The following is a 19,161-nucleotide window of genomic DNA, read 5'->3' on the forward strand; positions in this document are numbered from 1 at the left end:
AAACCCCAGAGTCCTGCCTGCAGAAAGAGTTAAATCCCCACCAGGCATCTTGTGTGTCTACACAGCACCACCAAGAACAGGCAGCCTAATACCAACCTTCTAACACTGACCTTCAGGTTGTTCTGCTGTCCTTAAGATATAATCTCCTCCAGCCCCCAAAGAAACCTGGCTGCTCCCTTTCCCTAACAGGCATCTAATTTCACATTCAATCGGTCACGGAATTCTATTCGTATTCTATCCTTAAGATCTTCGATCACAATCCCCTTCGCACTATCGCCTTCTCCCCACCCCAGTTCGTTAGGCATCTGGGCGCAATGGCAAGCCTGAGGATACAGTTGATAGGAAGGAAATGACATAGCAGGGTGAGAATGAGGATGAGACAAGAGAGACACCTAGGGAGCACATTTTAAGGGTCATGCACGTGTAGGGCCAGCTGAGAATGAGTCCCTTCTGGAGTTTATGTCCTAGTCATCTCTCTTGCCTGACCCAAGTCCCAGCCCCATGATTTTTTTAAAAACATATTGTTGCCAAAATCTATGTATTTTAGATAAATTTGAGCAGAATCAAAGTTATCTCCATAACAACATTCTTGCATTCTCTAGAATTTTCTAGAGTTCTAAAATGTTTTGTTCAGTAGGACAGAAAGAGGTGGCCTTACACTTGAACTTCCCAGCACTGTTTTTACCTTTTAAACACTGTACACATGCTCGAGGGGACATTACCCTTTAAATGTGTCTCATCAGGACAGAAAGGCTGAGAATGGTGGCTCTGTATATTTTATCTTAAACTCAGGAGACCCCTAAATGTATGACTTCTTCCAACAGTGTCTCTCAGGTACCTCTCAAGTGTTCCTCTTGAAGTCTTCCAGGAAATATCTGCATGCATTTGGGCACTTGCCTGGTTGGGGCCCAATGGATGGGTCCTGGAATGCTTTCACCTCCTTCTTGTTCACAATACAAGTAGGCTCCTTGCCACAACTAGTGTGTCATCAGTTCTTGACTAAAGAGACCACCACCTATTGTCTTTCATTTTTTTCCAGCGGATTGGTTTTCGCCTTCCAATTGAAATCTATCTCAAAAGATATTGGATTTTACTGGTCCTTTTAAGTCACTTCTAATCATTCTCAGTAACATTCAAACACTGTCGTGCAGTCTCTCTCTCTCTCTCTCTCTCTCTCTCTCTCTCTCTCAATTTGCCTTTTCCTACCTCTTACAATTGTTTTGGTCACAAAGAAATGTTCATTCAAGGCCATTCTTCTCTCCTAAATTACTATAGTTGTCTCCTAGCTATTCTCCCTTTCTTCAGGCCAAATCCCCTCGATGCTTTATAGGAATAAACATACCCATGAGGCATCTTCATATGGTGGTGACAGACCAATCCATGTCTTCTTGGCTGCGTAATGGCATAAAGAAGGAGTGGAGCCTTTGGAGCCACTTAGACTTGGTTTTAAACCAGCTTCATTCCCCTATTACCTGTGTGATCCTCATCACTTTTGAGCATCAGGATCTTTAACAATTAAAAGACATAATAATATCCATCTTTCACAGTTTTTATGAAAATGAATACCCTAATGCCTGTAAAGCAGTTAATGCAATGTTTGACACAGAGTAGGGTTTCAACAGAAGTTACTCCTCTCTTCTTCCCTTTGTTAGCTGTAGTAAAGGCATCTAAGGGTTAGGAAAGACAGTGCCATTTTTCTTCACATGACCTTTCCTTTTGAAACACTGTTAGTACAGCATAAAATTGGTACTCCCTTATCGAAAACATCTGGGTATTCTGAAAATAGAATTTGAATCCTGCTTGAATTTATGCTCAATATGTCTTACAGAGGGTTGTAGAAAAAAGGGGGGAGGGAGGAAATCAGTGATGAGAAAATAACTTTAGGAAAGAAAAAAAAATTTTAAGTAATTATTGTTAGTCTATTGCTTTTTCTTTTCTAGTTACTTTGATTCTACTGCATGGTTACCGTATAAGACAGGGTAACATTTTTTCCCTATCCACTTTAATCTAGGCTGAACAGAGCACATGCCACCTTTTCTCTTCCAGAGTAACTTCTCATCTTATTAAATCCAACTGGGCATTCTAGTTATTTTCTAAGATGGATTTCACCAAGTACACAAACCACAGTTCATACCTACAGTATCATAAGAGAAAACAGAGCCTTTCTGTCATTGATAAGCCAGTGAGTGGATTATGCAAAACCCCAAAGAGAAGGAAAAGATGCAATATGAACATTTCTTTCCCTACAACTCCTTTCATTTTAATCCCTCCCTCCCCCTCCACACCCCCAAGCTCAAGTTTTTTTTAGAGAGGTGTTTGCGAGGTTAACATTTGTTTAAATGGCAATGATGTTGGAAATCAGAAGAAATGTTCCTTCTCGTTTTAGCACCTTTGAGGCTTAAATGTGTTGTTGTTGTTGTATTGTTGTTAAGTGTTGGGTGAGTCAACTTTTATTTAGATTACGATGCTGTCGAGGGTCAGAAAATATTTAAGAAGTTCAAGGGTAATGACTACTTGGTGGCAAGACAGAGGTTTCTCTTCTCCACTTCCCACTCACAATGACATAACATTCAGGCATCTTCTCTGTTATTGCCAGTAGTCCTTACATGAATGGGAACCAAAAGCTGAATACCTTACACAGAGTTTCATCTTGCAGAAAATTTATTATAACTGCTTCAACACATCTCTACAACTGACCATTCTTGAAAATATGGCAGTGGTTTCCTTAGATAAACTGCATCTTTAACACAAAATTTGGTTTTAAAAGATCTTACCCGTAGCTCAGAGATGGAATTACCCTGCTCAAAGCACAAAGAAGCCTTTTCTTCATGAATCGTTATATTCTACACTTGCTGCCTGATGATGTGGATCACCTATATGTCAATCTTAAGTTCTATTTTGGACAAAGAGAAGAGAGGGCATTGGGTTACAGGACTAAAGATTACAGAAACGACCTCAATCAAATTCATAAACAGTTTTTCAAGCTAACTAATTTCTCCTCTAACTTTTCTTATTGGCAGGGGATGTAACATGCTGCTTTTTTCCATCTCAGGCCATGTCTTTCTCACACCTGATCACAATTTCTATGAGATGCATTCACTCTAAATCCACTCATTCTCCTATTTTCTCTTCCAGGTAGCTATAGATTTCACTGCCTCAAACGGGGACCCCAGGAACAGCTGTTCCCTGCACTACATCCACCCTTACCAACCCAATGAATACCTGAAGGCCTTGGTGGCTGTGGGGGAGATTTGCCAAGACTATGACAGGTACGAGACTTTGGGCAGGCTCAGGGCCTTACCATCTCTCTGTGGGGTTCCAATGGTCCCTGGCCAATCCTTGGCAGAAGAATAGAAATTATGTCTAGAACTCATCATTGCAAAGGCTCCTGCCAGAACAGAATAAAACCTTGCCCCAGCCTCTCCTCATGTAGAAAAACCAAGTTTGTGTCATGGTCACAACAAAATCCTATCTCAGCTTTCTTCTCTTAATTGACTTTCAAGACCTCTGGATAGCAGTTTTGTTTTCCAAAAGTTTTAGTAAGTGCCTTGCTGCTCAAAATTTGGTCCATGGACTAGCAGCATAGCATCACCTGGGAACTTAGAATTTCAAGCTCCACACCAGACCTACTAAATCAGAATGTGCATTTTAACAAGGTTTCCAGGTAATTTGTATGCACTTTAGAGTTTGAGAAGCACTGATTTGTTGGACATTATTGTATCTAATACTCATATTAACCCTGATATAGTAGGTATTACTTAACAGAAAAGGAAAACCATGCAAGAAAGTTAAGTAATCCGTGTACCGTCACACAGCCAGATGCAGGACATGAATCCAGATCTGTCTTATTCCATAGCTTAAAGCTCATAATTACTACTTCACTGACCTCAAAAACTGGTGGTAATATTAGCACGGGGTATGTGTCTGCCCATGTGTGCATGTGTGTGTGCCCATGCAAAAGTATGTGTGTATATGTACATAGAAAACATGACTTTGAGATCAGATTAGTATTATATTTTTTAATTGATGGGCAATGTTGACCTTTCCCACTAAGAGAATTTCCTGCAAGGAGAGATTTACATAAATTATATTAAACTAATTTATTCTGTCTTTCCAGTATTTTCAGATTGAGGTCAAATTGTTCATGTGTTTGTTCACGAAGGTATTTTGAGGTAGAACCAACATAAATATAAATATGGATAAATCCCAGTCGACTCCCTGGTGTGATTATAAAACAAGCCCAGTTAGTAATGAGGAGCAACTAATTGACCTTTTAAACCAGGAAAATAAAGAAAGCAACTCTATCCTCTAGTCTAGAGGAAATTTTAAGAGATAACATGATTCCCGTTCTTTCTAAACTTATAATTGGCGATAACTGTATTTTAAAAGAAAGAAAGAAACTATTATCGAAAGCATCAAAGAGAAAGACACAATCTAGAGAACAGAATGTGCAGAGAATCCAACAGGACAGGTAACGGGAAAGGTCCCATTAGAGTCCTTTCTGCTGGCAAGTCTGCATTTGGCATTGTTATCTCCAGCAACTCAGATGTCTATAAAAGCAGTTGGAAAATGAATGATCAGGTCCAGTAAAATCAAAGAACTTTAAACACTCAGGCTCTTGCTGACAATTCTCCTCCTATACGTGTAGAACAGAGTAATAGCATTTTACACTACCTTATCAAAGTGATAACTTCTTATACTTAACCTCGAAGTATTGACTGTGAGGATAGCTTGAATTTCAGCTATGATTTTCTTAGGCTCAAATACAGAGAGGATTCCTAACAAGGTTTATATCATGTGGAGATTGCTACCAAAAAGAGGAAAGACTGACAAATTGCATCTCCACTATCAAAAGCTTCTCCAAACGTCCCCAAGACACCAAAACAGTAATTTTCACCCTTCTTTCTCACACACACACACACACACACACACACACACACACACACACAATCTAGTATAATAATGTGTTCATAAAAGACAAGAAGGGATCTTCAGGGATCTTAATGTTTAAATTTTTAAAATGCTTTATAAAAGAAATAAAATAGGTAAAAGCATTTAATACCTGTGTCGTATAATAGATGCTTAATAATAAAGTGAACTCCAACTCTGCAGGAGAGAAAGACATGTAATAATGAATTCCAAAGAGAAGATTGGTGAGTTGTCAAGAATTAAGGTGCTGATGCCCAGTGCCCTCCCGTGGCCTATGGCAGACTTCCTGGCTGATCTGGAATAAGCTGCTAAACCTCTCTGTTTTCCAATTACTTCACATGCCAGATGCGGTGACGTGTATATCTTTTAGAGCTGTTATCCCTCCGTAATGTGAGCCAGACAAAGTCTGAGGAGTGTTTTGTATTCCCTCAAAAACGTGAATTCAGTACTGGAATAAGATGTGACACCTTGGGGGATATGTGAAAAATCATGGTAAATGATTCTTTTTAAACTTCTAATAGGATAATTCTAAAGTTATCAGCCCCAACTAGCCAAGAAAATCAGGATTCTTCAGCTCAGTATTAAAATGGACAAATGCCTAAGGAAAAATGGGAGGGGGGTTGAAAAGCCTGGGTTCTCTTTGAAAAGATTCCCTAGAAGAAGGTGTAATGCAAGCTGCTCGCTTAAAAACTGACAAGGTGCTGCAGTTTCTCCTTCGTGTGGGTGGATAGACAATAGACAGGCAGAATCAGGAAATTTCAAGTTGGGGCTTTAAAATTAATTTATTCTCACATCAAAGTCGGTGAGTTTGATGCTCAAAAAGCAACACTTGAATAAAAACTGGCAGAAGGCATCATTCTCCCTCCTGCAGTGGCACAGAGGTTTTGAATCCTCATGAGTTTTATAAATTCTTCCCAGCCTCTGACAGCCAAGGAGTTTTTTTCTCCCTTGTACAGTTATTGCTAACAGGTCGCTGGGAGGTGATCCATGAAGTAGAACAGCTTGATAGATGCATAAAGCTCTTCTCAGAGCCGCCTTGAGCGGAGTCTCACTCCAGATATCTGGTTCTCAAGCCCAGAAGGCAGTCCTGCCCGCCCTTTCTGTCTCTGCACCTATGGAAGACACCACCATTCTCTCTCCCCTTTGACTCCCCAAGCTCGCATGCACACACACACACACACACACACACACACACACATGCACACACACACATACACACACACATACTCACATACATACATACATGCACACACATGCACAAGCTCATGTATCTCAGTTGGTTGTAGCGAGCATTTGCCCAGCTCCTGTAAACATCCTGGTCTCCTCAGGCTGCTCAAGTCCAAGGTGACATCCATCCCTTGTTCCCACAGAGATATGCCTCTGACCACCTGCAATGTCCCCTAATAAAGCTGATCTATCAGCTATCAAGAGAATATAGTCACTGAATACATTGCTTAGAAGTACAGACTGCCGTTTTATAGACGTGGCTGCCACAGAATGAGACAGGGATGTCAGAAATCCAGGCAGGAGGCTTCCTCCACGGTGTGCTTGGAGGCAAGCTTAGAACTGAAACCCAATCTGACAGGTAGTTTTGAGTGCAGAGGACTGGGGTAAAAATCAGAGGGCAGGTTCGTACCATGGTGACGCCTTTTCCACTATACCAACACCAGTCAGTGCTTCTCAGCTTTGACTGTGCAATGGAAACACTAGGAAAGTTTTAAAATGTACTGATGCCCAGACCCCACTCCAGAGACTCTGATTCAATTAGACTAATGTGTATCTTGGGAATCAGGACTTTTTTTAAAAAATTAAGTTTATTAGGGTAACATTGGTTAATACAATTATATAATTTTCAGGTGTACCTTATCATTCGACAGCTGTATGTTCTATTGTGTGTTTACCACCCCAAGTCCAATTTCCTTCAGCTACCATATATATTTGATCCCTTTTACTCCACCTCCCACCTCCTCCCTCACCCCACTAGTAACCACTAGTCTATAATCCTCTGGTAACCACTAGCCTATAGTCCATGTCCATGAGTCTCTGTTTGTTTGTCCTGCTCATTTGTTGCTTTTAGGTTTATATCACACATATAAGTGATAGCATGTGATTTTCAACTCTTTCTATCTGACATTTAGCTTAGCATGATTATCTCGAGGTCCATCCATGTTGTCGCAACATGTTGTCATAGTATTTTATCTCTTCTTATGGCTGAGTAATATTCATATATATATATATATATATATATATATATATATATATATATATATATATATATATATATACCATGGCTTCTTTAGCCAATCATCTATTGTAGGACACTTCGGTTGCTTGCATGTCCTGGCCACTGTGCATAATGCTGCTATGAACATCGGTGTGCAAATATCTTTTAGGATATGGGTTTTCAAGTATTTGGGGTAAATACCCAGTAGAGGGATTGCTGGATCATATGGTAGATCAATTCTTAGTTTTCTGAGGAAACGCCATTCAGTTTTCCATAGTGGCTATACCAATTTGCAGTCTCACCAGCTGTGTATAATGGTTCCTTTTTCTCTGCATTCTTTCCAAAATTTTTATTACTTGTCCTGTTGATTATAGCTATTCTAACAGGTGTGAGATGGTATCTCATTGTGGTTTTGGGAAATCAGGATTTTTAATTCTAATGAGCATCCAAAGTTGAGACCCAGAGTTCATTCAGGAGAGATGGGTCAGATGGAATGGCTAAGGACCTAGGTAGCACCTAGTAGGTGCCAGGCACCTCATATCCTGCCGTAAAGACAGAGAGAAATTAATAAAGCACAGTTTTCTCTCCAGTGATTCACAGTCTCATGGGAGAGAAAGTCACATAAATAAATCATAGCCCAGCACAGGCCAGGGAAGCTTTGTCCTATGTGAGGATGGGGACTGCATGAAGAAGGCAGGAATTACTAACTCCTTTATGGGAAGAGAAGTGACAGTCAAAGTGGGCCTCCTAGGGATGGTGAATTCTTCTAATTCTGTCCTTTGTTGATTTTAGAACATGGACGGACTTATCCTTGTTATTCCAAGTCTTAGACCAGACCAGCCTCCTAGGAAGGGCTGAGTCAACAGGAGCGTTAGAAGGAGCATGGGGTCCTGGTAACAGGTGGATCTGGTTTCAGACACCAGCTCTTCTCAGGTACCTCAGACCTCCTCAGGTTGACAACCCTGGGTCTTGGTTTCCTTGACTGCAAATTTAAGATTTATCTAACTTCCCTTGCAGACCAGTTGTGAGAATTAGATGTAAAGTGACTAGCTAACACTATTGTAAATACCTGATAAATGATCATGATAAATGATAGTTTGTTATCTTTAATATTCTTTATTTTTGAAAAAATAAACTGCTCACAACAGGAAAAATAATTATTATGTCAGATATAAAGGTCTTTTTGGATCAATGTCCTTTAAAAAATCTTTTGGTTCATATACCCCTAAAAAGAATTTTATAAAAATGCATAAATTTCACACATTTTTACATTAAAATCTAATGTTTCCCATCATAAGTTTAAATAGTGACAAAGAATGAAAATTCTAGTGTATTGTAAATATGAACATCTAAAAATAAAACTCTTACATAACTTTTGTGAATGCATCAAGGAGAATCTAAATGCCATAGCTATTTGATACCCACCATCATCTATTTCAAAAAATGCATGAATAAGCTTTTCGATTTGAGTTGAGCATTTTAATTGTTTTTTTCTTTTTCATGGACTTTTATTTCATTCTCCCACAGAATTTCATTATAATGTATCTTTAAAGTTTTTATTTGAAATTCTTTTATTGATCACTGTATTATGCATTTCTATAATAAAAATATGAACATAAATTTTTAAATTTCTAATTCTAAAACTTTCTGTGATGAAAAGATTCAAAGTATTTCTAAAATACCTTCTAGTTGAGTTTTAATTACAATTATTATTAGGGCACAAAAGATTAAAAGAACATAGATACATTGGAAATTTCAATATGTAATTATTGACTTTGAAACAGATAGTGGGTTTTTTTTTTTTCAAGTAATCTGTCTCTGTAGATAAGTGCTACCTATTACTGAAATGGGAGAGTATACCATTATCCAATATTTTGTTTTTATTAATATAAATATTAAGAAGATGTTCTTATAAATGAGTATGTAGTAATGGAAAGGGTTTAACTAGAAGTATTATTTAGTTCTTTCAATTCTAGGACATATAACAAAAATCATATAATGGTGCTAGAGTAATTGAGAGGATCACTTTAAATTGTATAAATGTCTAACCATTATGCCATATACCTGAAACTAATATAACATTTTTTAAATGCAATAAAAAGCTAAAAAAAAAATTAATCATGTAATAGTCTGTTTTCAAAATGTATTTTTAATCATCTACCAGCTAAGAAAAATTGGCCACCACTTGACTTGCAACAGTTTATTTCCTAGTGAATCATTCACATTTAGAATTATTCATTTATTTTTTGCTGCAAAGTTTTTATACCCTGGAGCAATGCATCACTGTAGTTAAATTCAGAATGGGGAAAGGAGAAAGGTAATTGTGAAAGGAAAGGTATGAGTGGATAATAGGTCTTTCCATCACAGGTGTTCCCAGAAGATCAATTTCCGCAAAGAATACATAGGAAAGTAAAAGAACTGAACATTGTTTTTCTTAAAAAAAAAAAAAAAATCCATGATTTATATCCATGGAAGTGCTTTGTGTTTCTGCATTTCCCTATGTGCTGGTTTTAAGACTACCGCTTTAGAGAACAGTCTTTATTCAAAGGCTAGGTGTTCCGAAATGCCATTTTGCTCTGAGTTCATCTCCTGTTCCTTGTGAATGCAGTAATTTGTCTTTACTTTCATTAATCTCGTTTTATCGCAATGCCTTCCTTAACAGGAAGTGTGAGAATGGGGGATGAGAATGAATCTTCTGTCTGGAGCTGATAGTCATCCCCTAGGAAGTTCAGGACAGTATGTTCATGAGTATTGAAGACCATAGGCTCTTTGATTACATCTTATATACTATTTTATTCTAAAAGTAAGAAATATTGCCTTTACCAATATAGTGATATGCCCCTGAATTTTCCACATTGGCAGATTCCACCATTTATTTCCTAATAGTTGCTAAATGGCCCCTTTACTCAGTGTTGAGTGGATCCAATTTCAAGGTCTTTGACATGTTTGCCTATTGATGATTGCTTGTGTGCTCAGCTTGCCTTCTCTTCCTCTTATATAAGACGCCTCTTCTACCCAGTTTTACTTTTAATCAGGAAGGGCGATGTTTCAATCCATTGTGTTTAGGCTTGAAGTTTTTCCTTAGTATGTTTATTAGCTAGATTTTGTGGTAGCTAACTTCAGAGAATTGTTGTCCTCCCTGCTCATTAATTATATTTCTCTTGTGGGTGAGGCATTTTTCTACCTCCCTACTCTTCCTATTCAGTTATATAACACTGCATCATGCTCAGAAAACTTCAAATTCCCATGGGTGGCTTAGAAGGTATAAGGGGATATCATTAAGGCAAGAACACTGGTTTGGTAATTAGAAATGGATGGGATATTAACTCTCACCCCTCCTTAACTCATCAAAGAAGAAAATAGAGGGTGTAGCGCCTCCTAGGTTTCTCTGTTTTGATTTCTGAGCCAGCTGTCTCTGATTTGGAAGAACCAGGATCCACCCTTCACCCAGGAAAGCTTTCTTCCAGACTTAACTAGAAAGTACCTCTGAAATCCCCCCTGTAGATTCCTTCCCACATCTGCTCACCCTCATGGCTATGGAGGAATTGCTGAGGCAAAGTATTTCAATATTTCCAAGAACCGGAAATATTTTTTTCTTAAAGCAGTGGCTAATCCTCTATAAGCTGTTGTGATTTTCTATTTATCAGCATTAATACCTTTACTAATACATGCTAGATACAATGTACCACAAAGCCCATATCTATACAATAGTGAAGAAAAGGAGAAGCTGGTGAAAATTTCTAGAGAATTTAGACTTTGATCTCAAAGAATTCTGGCTTCCTTGTATCTCCCAATCCCTACTGTAAATGTGGTCACATTGGCTATGTTTTGGTGAAGTTTTATCAAAGCCATTATTGGCTACTAATGACCTTTAAATCTGTTCAATTGTGATGGGTGAGAATCTGGCTTTGCTACTTCGACCCTCAGTTAGCCTGGAAGGGGGGCATCCCTTTTGCTTACAGAGATGCTCAGGGACAGTGGTGAGCCTTAATCTGAATTTTCTTTTCTCCTTGACTAACTCTGCAAAGAATTGAGAAATGCAGAAGTTGTTTCAAGAACAAATCTCAGTTGTGTTTTTAATGGGAGAGAAAGTGAAAGGTAGCCGGCATGAGAAGCACATGCTCTCTGACAAGAGCAACCTTCCAAAGCCCCATGGCACCAATCCCCCAACAGCATAAAATCTGCTCAAGGAGAGTCTTATTTGCTGTCCACTCAGGAGACCCTGTTGCTGGAGGTGCTGGAAGGAAATCACATTTCCTGCTATGTATTAGAAAAGGCACAGACTTTGGAATCACACAGTCCTCCCTGGGAAATACCTAAGGCTTTCTGAGACTCTTTCTTAGCCTTTCTGAGACTCAGTTTATTCATCTGTAAAATGGGAACCATAAGTAGATGGACCTTCAGGGATTGAGAATTAAATAGGTATGTTCGTCACCTCGCACAATGCCCGGCATATTGTATGTGCCAATAAATGTTAGTTCTTTTCCTTCCCATCTTCTTACCTACAGTACGGTAAAATTAGGGTTAAGATACAACATACAAAAATGCATAAATTAAGAGAGAAATTTCAATATGCATAAGAGAAACCAAGCCATAGGACATATATGTGACTCATAAGTTTTCACAAGAATTTTTTCTTCTTTATATAGCTACATTCTAATGATTCAATTCACGATTGTCTAATAATTAACTATTTATTGAACACATACTATATGGCAAGTATCATCCTGAGGGTAGTGGCAAGAGGCAGTTTGGGCATGAAGGCAGTGAATATATAAAAATATTAATATGAAAATAATATCCCTTTGAATTCAGGAGACAAGAAAAGGCATGCGAGAAATTTACTGCTGCTTGTATGCAATAAAGTAGTGGATACAATGAGTCCTGCAGATGGAACCAAGCTCTGTCAGTTGGCCAGGATTCCATCGTTTTTTAATTTTCCCTTGGATTCAGACTTATCTGGATTTGAACCCTGGCTCTAACTAGCAGCATGACTTGGACAAGTCACTTTACCTCTCGAGGCATTTCCCCACTTGTAAAATAGGAATAATAATCTCTCCCAATAGGATTTTAAAAGACAATGTATACAAAAGATCCTAACACAGTCAACCATAGGGGTTACCTAATTTATGGTCACTTTTCAAAAGAGACAGAATACCAGGGTAAGGGAGGTGAGGACGTCTTAGGCCATTTTATTCTTTGATATCAAATCTAGCAAAAAGTTAAAGAAGAAAGTTATAGACTAATGACTATAATGAACTCTGGGGATTATTTCTTGATTTTAATTACCCATGCTACTGCTATCCCCTATTACACAGATAATTAAGAAGCATGAGTTGGCATACCTAGAGAGGTAATATAGGTTCATGTTTTTCTTCCTTGTTAAATGATAAATGAAACAGCTTCTTTTTTCTATTTCAGTGACAAAATGTTCCCAGCCTTTGGGTTCGGTGCCAGGATACCCCCAGAATACACGGTGAGTAAGAAGAGATGCTTTGCTGTCACCAAAAGATAACTTGGGTTTCTGTCACAGGAATCTCACTCTTTTGGCCCTTGCTATAATTATGTAGGGTGGTCCAAAGACTCAGAAATTATCTTCAGAGCTAGCGATATTAGGTCCTCAGAGCCTGTCTTTTGATGAAACCCAATCTTCTGGTATTCTGGATGCGTCTTCTCAGAGGTCTAAATGAAGGGTTTCTTTGTTTAGCTTTTTATAGTATGGTCAGAGGCTGAGAAAGCACTCAAAAAGTAGATCTCCAGTGGCTCGGTAGCTATCTCTTCAGCTGTACCCTAGAGAAAGATCCTATTGACAATACCAACTATGTCAATCCATGACAATGAGGTCTACAGACTCCCTCATCTCCATTCTCTGAGCACCAGTCTTATGTGAGAGTCACAGAGAAATCTCAAAGATAGAAACACTCTGGCTTAGAGAATTGAGAAGCTGAAAGCTTCCTATGAGGACATCGGAATCCTATTTGGTTTAGACACTGATTTCTCATGACACAAAGAAGGCAAAGATTGTGCAGAGAGAATTGCCCTGCAGTGGAGCCGAGGCACTCTACTGCAGTGTACCCGAAGCTCTTATGCGACACTCTCCACAGAGAACTCAGCTCCCCCACAGGCTAGGGCCTTGCGGAGGCAGCAGGGTCCCTGTCCCTGCCTCTGAGGTCTGAGCTAAGTGCAGGCAACACTGACCAATCATCAGCTTCTCTTTCGCTGGCAGCGCCTCGCAGAATGCAGATGCCGATATTTACTCCCACGTCGGCTCTATCAGATGAAGGGCCTTCCCCTTCTGTGTCCTTTTTGAAAGAGAGAATCCATGTCTCCGTTACTGCTGGAGTGAGCAAGAGTTGGAGTGGCATGTCTCTCTGACCTGTCCTCCCTGTTTGCCTTGTATTCCACACCGGCCTCCCTGCTGAGCATGCCTACAGAATTCTAGAAACATTTGTTGGAAATAGAGCACATGGAGAGGAGGCATATAGAATGGGAGTCGTCAGCTTGTAGCCTGTAGACATTTTTTAAGCTACAAATGTACTACAGTTATACCATTTTTCTTTTTTTTTTAAATTTAGACAATTTCATATAAAATGTCAGATTTCTAGCTTCTTCGGAAAAACTGAAAGGCCTGGCAACACTTAAACTAAGATTCCACATATAAGAATTAGCCAGAGCTGAGGCTACCCCTTCAGATGGGCTATCAGTTCCAGAATGGGGGCAGGTAGATGCAGACCTTCTTCAAAGAGCCGTTGAACCTCGAGACTGGCATGCCACCCCCAGTGTTATTTCCCAGAGATGCTTAAGCGTCCCCCACCACATCCCCACCAGGTATTCTTCTGGCCTCAGCTTGGCCTAGCAGGGCTGAGGACACCTTGTTCCAGGCCTTCCTGTCCTCATCCATGACTCTACCTGGTCCCCTTCTGGCACAGCTTATCCTTTCTGCTGTTTTCTGAAGTCCTTATGCTCCTCTTCCTTGCCTATCAGCTACCTTCTTATTTCTGCTGTCCCACCAGACTTCCCTCACATCTCCTCACTCTGCTCCCCAAAAGCTACTGATTTCCCCTCTGCCCCAGACAGGCACTGATGATCTCAGCAGATCCAGTGTCCCCGGTGAGTTTATGAGGTCACCCCAGTTTACTTCTTTAGGATAAAATCTCAGCATTCACCTTGAAACTGAGCCATAAGCACCTCTGTCTAGTTTGCACTCTCCTGGAGATAGACCTTGAGACAAGGATTTGGACACAAGTAGTTTCTTCGAGAGGTTGAGAAAACCTCAGTAGAGGGTGGGAAAGTGAGAGGAAGTCAGCACAGGGTACCCTAACGAGACAGTGAGCAGAGGAGCTTAATCCCGCTGCGGACCTGGGAGACAACGTGGAGCACACAGAGACCCAAAGGGAGAAGGGGGCTGGGGTATTGGTACACCATCCCCTGTCAGCCACTGAGAAAGGGCTGCTCCCAAGGAACATTAATTCCCCACCACTTTTAGCCTGTCACTTGGGCAGGCACGGCAGGCTCTGGAATCCCACCCCCCCCCCCCCAAAAAAAAAAAAACATGTCAGGTAAATGAAACAGGTACGATGTTGGAAGTCAGCTGACTTGCCTGAAAGTGCTAAGAGTAAGGAAATATGAGCTGGCTGTGAACTGGCGTCAGCTCTGACCTCCCACTAAAAGAGGACTTTTAACACAATGACTTATTTTCTAGCCCCCAGGAGAATCAGAACATGGAAAGAAGCTTTGAAATGGAAGTCTCTTTAAAATCTTAAATGATCCACTCATGTCCAGATGCCAAGACATCCCTCTTGTTTTATTGGATTTTAGAAAGAAGTGTGTTATTAGACCTTATGATAGGTCCTGGCAGGTAGAGGAATTTATTTTGGACGATTACAAGATAGATTACTTTATGACTTTTCTAAAAGTAGAGTCGAGTCTATTTCACTTGTTTGTATGTGAAAATCCTGCTGTCCTATGCGTCTGCATATTGTTAGAATGAGCCTTAAATGTCAGCAGCTTAGCTGAAGCCAATATAACCATCACCATGTTGAATAGACATGGTGATGAGTTATCATTTTTTTTTTTATCACTGGATTCAAATAGAGCTCACCCAAATCTAGGCCTTCAGTCTGTGGCCAGTTCTTCCTGCAAGTTATTTGGGGTCACAGTTTTCTGAACTCTCTTCTTGGATTTTTTTAATATGAGTTATTCTCCCCTCCTGCCAGCATTTATCTGATTCTAGAAATATTTCCTGTCACCTCAACTCCACAGGGAACCTAGAATCCATCTCAGATTGATTTTGTGAAGGCTTAAAATGGTCCCTGCTGCTTAGCACCTACCAAATGTAACGGGCATTTGTTTGCAAACTCCAGTGCCTCCTTACTGGATTAGAGTTGTAATTCTCCTTTCTTCCTTTTTTAAATTTTAATTGGTGTGTAGGTCTCTCATGACTTTGCAATCAACTTTAATGAAGACAACCCAGAATGTGCAGGTAAATCACTATGTAAAAGAAATAATGACAGCAGAAAAATAAGCCCTGGAAAGACAGAACACAAAAGAGGCCTTGAGCTTATAGCGAGAATGTTGATCTCAATTCTGGATTCCTCTTGCCAAAAAAACATTGCGGGGAGTTTCACCTGATGGTCAGTGATGATACCCCTCTTTCTGCTTTCCAAGTTTTCATCAAGTATATATATTTTTTACAACGTCCTCTCTATGAAGGTATAAGTGACAGGTTGGGTGAGGGGACATGGAAATCATTTGACTATTCGAGCATATTGGCTGAAAGATACAGCTGCAGTAACTTCAAAGAAGTAGCCTCATGGTTTTGTGCCAGAAAAAAAGTTTTCTCAAAGGCTTTGGCTCATGTTCCATTATTTCCAGTTAGAAGTTCCCAAACACAATTCCACAAAATCATGATGATGAAATCACAATGACAGCTGTGATGATAAATATTATCCTAGAATTATTTTTCCCACTTTCTAAGTAACTAAAAGAAGCAATTATACCCGTTGCTATGAAGATTGTAGACATATTTATAATAAAGTAGTTAGAAATGTTCATCTCTCTCTTCTCCTTCTTGTCAAAGAAAAAGGGGGCTGAACCAAGGTTAATTCAGATCCAGTAGGGTGTGTAGAGCATTCATCAGTTTATTTCACCAATTTAACATTTAATGTCCAAGAATATGACACCAATATCATTGAGTCTGTGCATAATAACCTCTGAGACCCAATCCCCATTCTGCCATTATTACCTCTCCGGATTCCTCACCTCAAGTTTACTGAAGTTTAGACTTTATTCACCTCAATTGCCCTCATTCTTAAACTATAAGAATGTTTTTTCACCAAAGCATAATGAAATACATATCCAATGTTCATCTGTTTCATACTCTTAGAATTTATTTGCCTGATGCTTTTGACAGAGAAATCCAACTTGCTTATCTTAGGCAGAAACTCAAGAGCCAAAAAAGATAGAGATCTTCTGTCCACTATCACTTAACTTCAGAACCAAGCTGAATAATGGTTTACCATCTGTCTTTAGAATGACAGGCTTTGGGGCAGGGCAGAGAGAATACATTTTTGGTGGGATTGTAACCCTGTGTGTTCAGGCAGAACAGACAGATCTTGCTTATCCAGAATACCCAAGAGCAGGTTTGCAGTGCATGGTGGGTGTGGAGAACCATCTCACGGGGGTGACTTGTTTGGATTCCTCTGGCTAAAAACAGGACCAGTGTACTATTTCAGCTTAGAAAGGCATAGGAGGGTGAACTGAAATAAAAGACAGAGGTAACACAGGCACAGACGCCAAGCAGAGCCATTGGAATAAAATCACTCGTGATGGAATTCTCACTGTGAGATCATGATTATAACATCAAATGTGCAATCAGGACTCCTAAAAGAAGCTAGACAGTCAGGGCTGCCTTTTGTAGCAGAGTCCCACCCTTCATTATTTCCTCGGCCTCAGGCTGGGAGCCCCACTTTAAACGAGGGGTTGACCATGATGGCGAATGTCATTCCTCTGTACTACAATCCCCGGCGGATGATTATGTCAGCCATTTTACTCATCTATCACACATTTGGTGAGCAGCCACCATGTCCCCGACCTGCCTAACGGTCTTAGAGGGAGTAAATTTATTTGCCTGATACTTCCTGCTCACAAAGACAGTCACATACACATAACTTCTATAGGTGACCCAAGTGGTGTACACTACAGTAGAGTCAACAAAATGGTGTGAAAACTAGAGAAGCATTAAAGCTGACTTGCCTCTCAGGTTTTTCACCTGTAAATGGGTATAACATCTATTTCATTATGCTATAAGGATCTAATGAAATCTTGTGTGTGAAGTAGGATATTGAAAAAAGTTTTGTGGAAAAGGCCACTGTTGATTTGAGCCATCGAAGAGCATGATTTTAGTGGGGGTAGAGGCAACAACACTAGCAATGCAGTATTTTTTTTCTTACGAGCATAAATGTGACATCGATGTGAACCATTTGGGGAGGATTTAATGTTTTATTTGTGTATGTGTTTGATTACAAATGCATTTGAGGAGGCTTTTGCTCTTTGGCAATCTCATCTTAGGAATTCAAGGAGTTGTGGAAGCCTATCAGAGCTGCCTTCCTAAGCTCCAGCTCTATGGTCCCACCAACATTGCCCCCATCATTCAGAAGGTTGCCAAGTCAGCATCAGAGGAGACTAACACCAAGGAGGCATCGGTAAGGAGCGGGGTGGTTCACCTACTAATGGGTGTTTTCCCTGCCTCAGCTGGATATTGGCCATAGCACCCCTCCCACCCTGACAATAAATTCCAGCATTTCTACCTGCCTGAGTTTGGACAAGTGCTTTAACCATCCCCTATCCTCAGTCTCCTCATCTGTAAAATTGGGATAATCATACCCATCTCTGTAGGGTCATTGTGGAGCTTAGAGATGACACATCTCAAATGTCTGCAACATGACCTGAATAGAGGAGACACTCAACAACGGAAGTTACTATATTTGCTAGAGTATACATCATGCCCACATTGTATTTCTGGGAAGAAAAAAAAAACTGTCCAAAAATAAACTTGCTTTCCAATGTACCCATACTACAGATGGAGGTAATGCAAAACAGAAGTAAAAAATGGGTGATTCTCCTCCCTAGTGATCAAGTGCAGCAACACAAAACATCACAGCAAAGGTTTGTTTTATATCCTAGTCATGGTTTTAAGAAAAATGCAAAGCAAGGCTACAAGGACAGACAGAATTTTTTCCTTACTATTTTAAAGTTAAATATTTTACCATAATAACTTTTCTTATTATCACTTTTAGTGATGTTGATAAATTTTTTTAAGCTTTATGACTTTTTTTTCAGATTTAGTAGGATACTACTGATGTCTGAAATTTTCTCTGATTTTATCTGGGCTTCAGAGAGATTGCATTTGCATAAAGAAAATAATAAACTACTCCCTCATCTTCTTTCATCAGCTCATCTAAGCTACTTGCATTAGGCCCATGTTCTCAGCCTTCCCTCATGTCAGGATGGATGGAGAACCATGCTCACATCTAATGCCAGCCTCTTCTCTCGTATACTGAAGTGCATCCCTATCAGTTGTCCAAGGACACTGACCCAGCAGCTATATTTCCTCTCTCTTTATCTATTTTTTCCCTTTCTACTGATGACTTATTCCCATTAGCATATAAAACAGTCTATAATATCTCATGTTTAACTTAAAATCTCCCCCTTGACACCACGTTACCCTTTAACTTTGGTTCCTTGCATTACTTCCCTTTAGAGAAAAATTCAGTGAAAGAGTTGCCTATATTCACTGTCTCAGTCTCTTCTCTCATTGGTTTCTCCACCCATACCAGACTTTACTCCCCAACATTCCTCTGAAATTAAATTTCTCAAAGTCAACAGTATCTTCATCTTGTCAAACCTACAGAGGACTTGGAGCAAATTTGAGCCTTACAGATACAAGATTTGGGAATAAGGGTTGGACAGGATCAGTATTTCATTTTATTTTTTAACCATTTTTATCA

At 39.7% G+C, this 19,161-nt stretch overlaps 1 protein-coding gene across 4 annotated transcripts in view; it reads left to right on the forward strand.

Annotated features, from left to right (window-relative positions):
* CPNE4 (copine 4) overlaps positions 1-19,161 on the forward strand; it is a 409,148-nt gene that overhangs the window by 380,299 nt on the left and 9,688 nt on the right. For all 4 annotated transcript variants that reach the window (XM_016140288.2, XM_016140290.2, XM_016140291.2 and 1 more), the window contains exons 11-14: positions 3,136-3,269; positions 12,575-12,629; positions 15,584-15,635; positions 17,723-17,856. In XM_016140288.2, the coding sequence (XP_015995774.1) occupies positions 3,136-3,269; positions 12,575-12,629; positions 15,584-15,635; positions 17,723-17,856 (375 nt within the window). The remainder of the gene's footprint in view (positions 1-3,135; positions 3,270-12,574; positions 12,630-15,583; positions 15,636-17,722; positions 17,857-19,161) is intronic.

The sequence above is a fragment of the Rousettus aegyptiacus genome, unplaced genomic scaffold (assembly GCF_014176215.1).
Source record: "Rousettus aegyptiacus isolate mRouAeg1 unplaced genomic scaffold, mRouAeg1.p scaffold_m13_p_4, whole genome shotgun sequence".
Taxonomy (NCBI): domain Eukaryota; kingdom Metazoa; phylum Chordata; class Mammalia; order Chiroptera; family Pteropodidae; genus Rousettus; species Rousettus aegyptiacus.